This window comes from Populus alba, chromosome 11 (assembly GCF_005239225.2).
Source record: "Populus alba chromosome 11, ASM523922v2, whole genome shotgun sequence".
Lineage (NCBI taxonomy): Eukaryota > Viridiplantae > Streptophyta > Magnoliopsida > Malpighiales > Salicaceae > Populus > Populus alba.
In genome coordinates, this window is record NC_133294.1 from 17,655,349 (window position 1) to 17,664,265 (window position 8,917).

The window sequence follows — 8,917 nt, forward strand, 5'->3', positions numbered from 1 at the left end:
ATTGTTTGGAAGTATGATAAAAATTATTTTTTAAAATATTTTTTATTTTAAAATATATTAATATATTTTTTTTTATTTTTTTTAAATTAATTTTTAACATCAAAACAATTCAAAAACATTACAAAAATTAATTCAAAGCAAAATAAAATTTTAATTTTAATAAAAAAAAATAAGTTCAATCTAAGCATCAAACAGACACTTATTGGACCAACCTTTTTTACGTTAAGATTTTGTTGATGTAAATGATTTATATAAAAAAAATAGTTTTTAACTCTTGATCATGATCACGTTCATAATTAAATAAAAATAATCTGAAGCTGAAAGCATGGCTTCAAAAACAGACTTTTAAGAGAGAGAAAAAGATAGTATAAATTATAATTTAATAAATTATAGATTCTTAAATTTTATTAAAGAAGAATTTTAATTCAATTTTTAATTTAAAAAAAATCCAAGCAAATATATTTTTTAAAATTAAATACAGCTTACATCAATTTGTAAAAAGTTTTATTAAAAGAACCTGATTTTTTTTCTCAAATAGGTAATCCATCCCTGCGTTATCGAGACCTTTATCAAATCTAAAATGATTAGTATAATAATAAAAAATAATAAATAAATAATATGATTAAAAATCCGAGCAATTATGTGCAAATGACATTAATGTTATAGTAATTTATTATGAAAAAGAAAGATGTGAGACTCGCACAATCATATTTTACTCCCATCAAATTAACTCCTTTTGGTCCCAAAAGAAAGTTCAATGTGTGTGGTGGAAATAAATTCTAACCGCTTTCAAGACAATTCCTTGACACAAGTTAAGAGTGAGAAAAAAAATTAATTAAGAAAAAAAATATAAAAAAAATATAAAAAAAAATCAATTAAACTGAATTAAAATTTTAAAAAAACTAACCGATTTGGTTTGATTCAATTTTATAAACTTAAAACAGAAAAACCGACCGAACCCAGACAAAAAAAACAATTCAAACCAAAAAAACCAACCCAAACCGGAAAAACCAAGCCAAACTGGAAAAAAACGAGCTAAAATTTAGTCAAACTAGTTTGAATCGGTTTTTATCCTAAAAAACTGAACCAAATCAAAACCGGTCGATTTGAACTGATTTCGATTTAAATATATATATATATATATATTGTTTGGTCATTTTTTATATAAAAACCAAACCAAACCGAAAATAATCAACCCAACACAACCAAATTAGGGTTCATGTGCATCGAAAAGGGGCCAACTTTATTTTTATTCCTGTATTCATTTTTTTATTTCCACCCCCTGTAATTAAAAATTCACAAAAAACTTATATTGAGTGGCTCTTGTTTTTTGCTTTGCTTTCATATTTTGAAAAACTACACTTCATCCTTGATTAACTCAAAATTTAAAATAAAATAAATAAACTAGACCTCACAAATGCACAACGCCATGTCAATCTCTTGCTGTGAATTGTATACAAATAAACAAACACAGAAAAAAAATGTGAATGTATTGTCAACATGTTTCCTTGTACTGAAAAAAAAAATTATTTATAAACTAAAAACCTAGCGTGTATGTTTAATAAAAAAAAATCATTTATATTAATAAATATTAAAAAAAATTATTAAGACCAATTAAAGATTAAATTATAAAGTTTAAAAATAGATACAAATTAAAATATCTAATCCTGGAGAAGTCTTTTTATTTTTTTTTATTTAATCATATGGTAATTTTTTTATAAGAATAGTAATAAATTAAGTTCCATAAAAAAAAAAGCAATTTGTTAATATGTTTCCTCCTTTTCTTATTTTGTTATGCTTGTTATTTAATAAAAATCAAAATCAATAAGAACAAGTAAAAAACAAAAAGACCATTTGAAATAAAAATAAGAAAGGCATCTTTACAGGTAAAACCTTTTATACCTTATTTACCTGCACCATTTTTTCAAAAAAAAAAAATACCATAATATTTATTCTTCAGACAAGATCTTATCATTACAGTAAAGCCAAGTTTTAACTAAAAAATATTAATATTATGATAAATTAAACATAAATATACTAAAATAATATAAAAACAATATATTATAAATCTGAAGATCTTTTAAAAGTGATGATAAACTCAGCTCGTCTCAACTTAGCAAGTTAACATGAAAATAACTTGACTTAACTAGAGTTTTAAATAAAATTAAATGGAAGTTGAATCGACATGATCTAATCAATACAATTAGTAAAAATATGTTCAGGTTAAAACCTAATTTGACTTAAAAGAAGAAATTCAAGATAATGTCATTCTAGCCTTTTTTATATATATTAAAAAACAATATATTTGATCAATTTAAATTAATATGTCAAATTCGCAACTTTCGGTTATAAATCCAATTGAGTTTAATTGATTTGTTTTTCTAAATATTTTTTAATTTAATCATGAAGCAACCAAATAAAGATTTTAAAATAAAAAAAAAACCTTACCAATACCAATAATTTTACCTAACTTTTTAAGATTTACACGAGTAATTTTGGTACAATTAACTCTCCCAATAAAATGAATAATGCAATTCAATGTTTTAATATCTTTATATTTCATTAGATAACACTTAAAGAATTTAATTATGTTTAAACATAATAAGTATGAAATTAAATACTTCCATACTATAATATAAAAAATTTAATAATACTAATTTGATTACATAATCAACAATTGATAATTTTGATGTGTTTTTGAACTTAGAATAGCTTGCATATTATATAGTTAAAATTATATTCATAATTTTACAATCAGAAAAGATATATATCAATTAAAAAACCCGTGGTTAATCGATTTCTATAAATTTTTTAAATGTTTATCACGAATAAACAAGCGAGTCAACCAGTTTATCTAATCAAGTTAAACAATCAACTGGATCATTTAATTAAGCCAAATATTAACAAATTAATTAAATTACCTTTTAATCAACTGTTACCTTTAATTTCCTTCTTCTTTTGAAACAGCTTGATTAATATATCAACCGTTACCTTTTAATATTTATTTGTAATCTTGATATAGTTTTTTTAACTATCGTCCTCATTATATCAAGTTACTAAATTTGGAGTTATCACGAGACTCTCCTCCTTCTCCTCCGAGTATCAGGGGCTTCTAATATTATTTTTTTTCCTAGCTATTTCTTATGTACCAATAAATAAATAATAATCGATGGTCAACTCTGATTAAGATACTAAAATATTTTTTTTTTTTTGAAATAATTTTTTTATGTTTTTAAATATATTGATATAAAAATAAAATTTTAAAAATAAAAAATATTATTTTAATATATTACTAATAAAAAAAAAAAATAAAATCTGCTGCAGTCCAAAAAGACTGCGGTAATACTCAACAAAATAACAAGCCCAGTCAGAACGCACTCAGCTTGCTTGCTTTCATCCCCCAAGCAACCAAACAGGAAAACAGAAAGAGACGTCGGATATGGAGAATCAACAAGAAGACAGCTCGATAATATCAGACCAGGTAAAGGTCAACGGAAATCTAACCCCGTTATCTCTAACAACAGAAGGAAAGCTCCAGTGGACGACGGAGAAAGGTCAACATAGTCTGACCGTGGAAAAAGAGGTGCTTGGATTCACAATTCAAGGATCCAAAATAATAATCAAAGCAGTTACAGAAAAACAAGACGGCTGTTTCGCATCCGCAGGAGGAGGAGCTCTGGCGAGGAAGAATTTTGTTTTTGAACCGTTAAGTGATGAATCACTGCACCTTTGGTGTCAACATCTCCGAGACTACATTAATTCTTTAGGTAATTAATGAGTAACTCTCTCTTAATTAATTATTAGTTAATAATAATTAGTTAATTGATTTTTTTGTTGTTTTTGCTTGATGACAGGGAGGCCGAAGAGGTTGTTTATATTTGTCAATCCATTTGGAGGGAAGAAATCGGCTTTGAAGATATATTTTGATGTGGTTAAGCCTTTGCTTGAAGATGCTGATGTCCAAATTACAGTTCAAGGTAGAAAATTATCTGTGTATTGATTATTATTGATGGCTTGTTTTTTGTTTGTGATTGATTGAGTAATGCTAGAGGTATAGCTTCTTCTTCTTCTTCTTCTTCTTCTTTATTAAAATCGAATGGTGGTGAATGTATTGTTTCAATAAAATGAATAATGTAGCACCTCGATTAGTGGGTTCCAACTTTCACGGATGAGCTCGATAGTCTGCGTTACTGGTTTCTGTTTGTGGAATGTAGCATTACCTGGTAAAAAGTTTTGCTTTTGTTTGTGTTGTTGATGATGATTATGTTGTCAGAAACTAAATATCAGCTCCATGCTAAGGAGGTTGTTTGCGCGATGGACCTTACGAAATATGATGGTATTGTTTGTGTCAGTGGAGATGGTATACTCGTTGAGGTTAGCTGGCTTATGTTTTTGTGTTATCGTTTAAAATGTGTTGTTTGCGTTTTTGTTTTATTGCTAAACGGTGACCTTTTTAGTATCTGGTATGTTGTGTGTTTTTTCTTTCTTTCTTATTAGTGCTGTACTTTTTAGTAGGTGGTAAATGGACTTTTAGAAAGAGAAGATTGGAATGCTGCGATAAAGATGCCTCTTGGAACGGTTCCTGCAGGTTTGTTGTTCTTGTTTCTTTCTTGGAGCATAATTCTTGTTTGCCATGAACTGTTCATAGATCACAGGTTCAGTTATGGTTGGTGTGCCTTGGGAACTGATTGTAAAATTTCTTTATCAATGAACTACTAAGTTGTTAAATTTTAGCGGCTCTTGGTTTTGTCCTGTTAATAAATGTTACCCAGGTGTAAATTTCTAAATTGGTTGGCTGATGGAGACAAGCAATTGTGATGATATTAGTTTGATTGTTGCTTCCTCACTGCTGATGCATGGTGTAATGCTTTCTCTTCCCAACCTTGTAATACTGTTCAAATTAATGCTGTCTGAATTGAGGCTCTTTTTTTAGATGAAGTCAGGTTTTTTTGGCTCCCCCCTTGGAAAAATGTGATCTTTATGATACTATGGAAGTTTTGTTTTTTCTATCATCGTTGTGAAGAAATTCATTTATCAAAAAGTAACTGATGGTAGGAGCTCACCCTATGCAAAGAGATGTTGTTTGATTTCTTAAACAAAAGAATCAAAGAAATATAAAGAAACAAAAATTCCTGAACTATTGAGTACAAAAATTCCAAAACTGACGCAACTCCGAGCATTCAGACTTCAGCAAAGCCTGCCTAAAAGTATAAGTCTTGTGTAATCTACACTGTACAGGCTGTATAATTCTCTCCACAACGTTATTTGTAACTTTCTAGATGTTCTTTTTATGATTGTAACTTATTTTGGATCTTTTCATTCCATATTTTAAATTGCAGTTCAGGATTTTGCATTGCATAGATCAGTACCTTATTTGTGGTTTTGATAATTAATACAAATTATATCTGGATGCAGGTACAGGAAATGGCATGGTAAAATCTACTCTGGATTCTGCTGGTGAACCATGTACAGCATCTAATGCTGTGGTTGCTATTATACGAGGTTGAACACAGCCTTTTAACTTTAAGCTTTCCATGTTTAAAATATGCAAAATTTTGCTTTTGTCATTCATTGGAGTTCATTGATCAATGAGTTTCTGTTTTATGTTTTCACTTGCTGTCAGGCCATAAGTGCTCACTGGACGTAGCTACTATCTTGCAAGGAGATACCAAATTCTTTAGTGTCTTGATGTTTGCATGGGGTATGGTTAATATTCAATTAATACTGGTTTAGAGTTGAATCATGACTTTCTTATGCTCCCAATAGTATGCTTTGGAATTTAATGCCATCTGTAATTGGCTTTTACTTCACAACAAACCGTAATTTAATCAATTTTACTAGCTGCTCTATTTCTTTCAGGTTTAGTGGCAGATATTGACATTGAGTCTGAGAAATACCGGTGGATGGGGAGTGCCCGTCTTGATTTCTATGTATGTTATTTTCATAGTATATTTTTCCTTTCCTAGTGTTCTATCTTGTTATGTACATTTGCACTTTGATGGATATGTGCATGTGCATGTTTTTTGGTCTGCTAGTTTATTATGATTGCATTGTTTTGGGCCTAGAATTTATATTTTCAAATTAAATTAACAAATGAGTAGTTTTTTATTTGTTGTGTAAGAGCTGATCCCTTTTTTTTTATTATTGAAGAAAGAGACATTTTATCAGAAGAGAAGGGTAAGAGGGTTGCACAAATGGAGAATTAGTCATCTTCCAAAGAGAAACTGAAACAATCCCAAAAATCAAAACAAAAGAGCATTTCAACAAATAGCTCGATATTATTATGACAATGTTCTTGGTGGCTTTCTCTTGCCAGAAGCCTAAGAATTATCAACCTCGCAATAGAATTGCTTTATTTATAATATTATCTAATAAGATGTTATGGGCCGCATCAACATGCATACCTTAGGTTATTTTTGTCTCATGTCAAATATTATTAAAGAAGGGAAAAATATATTTTATCAAGGCTAATATGTCAAGTGTAGTGAGAAATTTAATTAGTGTCGGACTTTGTTTTCCTCTCCTCCATGTGCAGGGCCTTCAACGAATGTTGTGTCTGAGGCAATACAGTGGACGCATATCTTTTGTGCCTGCACCTGGCTTTGAAGCTTATGGGGAGCCGACCAGGTACAATGGTGAATTTACCAGCACACAGAGTAGTGTCAATCCCGGCCAAGAGCAGCATGTTAAGGCTGAACAATACAGTTACCAGGGACCTGATGTTGACTTAACAAATCTGGAGTGGAGGACTATTAATGGACCGTTTATTTCAGTCTGGCTTCATAATGTCCCTTGGGGTGGTGAAGATACAATGGCAGCACCTGATGCCAAGGTTTGTCTATCTTGTGCCTGTCATGTGATGCATAATGTAATAGCATGCTTCCGCTCCTGTTTTCCAACTCTTGCTCTCTTTCGTATCATAGACCAACACACAATCATCTATGTTTTAGCATTTGCATGGAGTTTAATACATCGTAATTTAGGAACTGTTTTGCTAAATGACATGAACATAAACATAATATACATGGAAATTGGAGAAATACAGGTCCTGCATTCTTATTGTGCATGGGAAACCAAATTCATATGCTGTGTATGCATGTGTTTTCTTAAATTCCAGTTATCTCGCCTGTTTAATTGTGGTATGGTAGTGCTTTGTGATCATTAGAAAGCTAAGATAAAGAGATTCGTAGAAGTATGAAAGCATCAATAAGAAATTGTCAGCCCTCAAAATGAAGTGTTAGCAAAGGAAAAAAAAAAAACAGCTGCTTTCACTATGTTTTCACCTGTATCTCTTTCCATCTAAAATAGGATCATTTGTAGTATAAACGAAGTGGCTGTATATTCTGTGCAACTTCTTGTTTCTTCTATTCCTGGTCATATGGGATGAGATCTACCTCTGCTTTGTTTGACATATTTTGAGCATTATAAACCATTCCTTCTCATATGTTTCTTTTATAGGGTCATTAAGATTTTTCTCTTGTTGCGTCACATGTTTTTAGAATTGGTTTTATGGCCAATAAATGGCCTGGATGCTGCCACTTCTGTTTTCCACTTCAGTTTTCAATCATGAATGAGCATAGTTATAGCTCTTGGTCTGCTGCTTGAACCCCATCTGCGAAGGAGTTTAAAGAGACAGATTTAAATGGTGCTTTCTCATTGTTTGCCCTGTTCTTTAGACACAAACGACAGTTTCCCTCACATGCCTGGTTAATGTGCAGTTCGCAGATGGTAATTTGGACCTGATCCTCATCAAGGATTGCCCGAAGTTGGGCTTGCTAGCATTGATGACCAATTTGAGCGATGGAGGTCATGTCAAATCACCACATGTCATGTATCTCAAGGTTAGTTGACTAAAGGAGTACCATTATGTTTTGCCCGTGCTGTTTTATGCTAATTGTCAAAAAATTGGCACATTACTTTTCGTTTTCTTCTCTTGCACGACGGATGACATGTCTATAGGAGAAAATTATGTTTGCCACAAACATGCATCATTCATCCTCATTCCAATGGGGGCAGAAGATTGTCATGTATATCGATGCCGTCATTCTATATTTTTCTTTCACGCAACTTTTACTAGTGTTACTCTACATAATTCAGTAACCCCATGCTATTCATGTGTTCTGAAACAAACTACAGGTGAAAGCATTCATTTTAGAGCCTGGTCAGCGCACCAAGGACCCAACCAAGGGAGGGATCATAGACATAGATGGTGAGGTCCTGGCCAGAGGAAATGGAACATACAAGCATGATCAGAAGACGCTGATGACATATGATAAGCTTCAAATAACAGTGGATCAAGGTTTGGCCACTCTATTTTGCCCTGTACAACAATAGTTCATGGTTTAACACGGGTATCGATTTCATGGCCATCTGATATTTACCACAAAGGTTCAGCTTTCTAGGGTCTTGTATTCATTTTTTACCACAAAGTTGCGGTTGTACTGCAATATCAAACGGTACTAAAAAAAAAAAACCCTAAATGTAGTCCTCATGCATAAGTTTATTCTAAATCTTTTGATCTTATCATTTTTATCTCAATATAACAGTTAAAATTACATCTGGACCAATTACCAAAGCATCAAAATAATTACCATCATTAATGATACATTAACAAGAAAAGGAAGTTTGAAGTTCTAAAAATCATAAATTTCTCACCAACTAATAGCATAATATATCCAAAAGTGTAAAATAAAAGATATTTTCGAGCTTAAGATTTTCCTGTTTTATTGTCTTGACACTAAATTTGTAGTATATTGATACTAGTTTACTTATCTTCAATTCTTAGGCCATGTTTGTTTCCCGGAAAGTAGTTTTCGGGAAACAATTTTCCAAACTTTCCTGTGTTTGTTTGTCATTAGAAAAGTTGGTCAACGGAAAAGACGGAAAATTTTCCGGTCAACGGAAAACACTTTCCAGT

General features: G+C 31.0%; 1 protein-coding gene across 2 annotated transcripts; it reads left to right on the top strand.

Annotated features, from left to right (window-relative positions):
- Positions 1 to 3,353: 3,353 nt before the first annotated feature.
- On the top strand, positions 3,354 to 8,521 carry LOC118031430 (sphingosine kinase 1). 2 transcript variants are annotated; one of them, XM_035035850.2, is made up of 10 exons: positions 3,354 to 3,767; positions 3,855 to 3,977; positions 4,274 to 4,374; positions 4,516 to 4,588; positions 5,416 to 5,502; positions 5,624 to 5,701; positions 5,860 to 5,930; positions 6,536 to 6,832; positions 7,719 to 7,841; positions 8,137 to 8,521. In XM_035035850.2, exons 1-10 carry the CDS (start codon positions 3,440 to 3,442, stop codon positions 8,332 to 8,334), a joined length of 1,479 nt encoding a protein of 492 aa, XP_034891741.1. In that variant the 5' UTR covers positions 3,354 to 3,439; the 3' UTR covers positions 8,335 to 8,521. The 2 variants fall into 2 exon arrangements, with proteins under 2 accessions (XP_034891741.1, XP_034891742.1); XM_035035851.2 differs by lacking the exons at positions 3,354 to 3,767; positions 3,855 to 3,977 and having other exon boundaries at positions 4,513 to 4,588.
- Positions 8,522 to 8,917: the final 396 nt, after the last annotated feature.

What these genes read in the sequence shown, in the direction of transcription:
- LOC118031430 (XM_035035850.2), top strand. Translation starts at nt 3,440, where the DNA reads ATGGAGAATCAACAAGAAGACAGCTCGATAATATCAGACCAGGTAAAG. An exon ending in TGTCCAAATTACAGTTCAAG is followed by an intron (nt 3,978 to 4,273) that starts GTAGAAAATTAT and finishes TTATGTTGTCAG; the next exon opens with AAACTAAATATCAGCTCCAT. An exon ending in TGGCAGCACCTGATGCCAAG is followed by an intron (nt 6,833 to 7,718) that starts GTTTGTCTATCT and finishes GTTAATGTGCAG; the next exon opens with TTCGCAGATGGTAATTTGGA.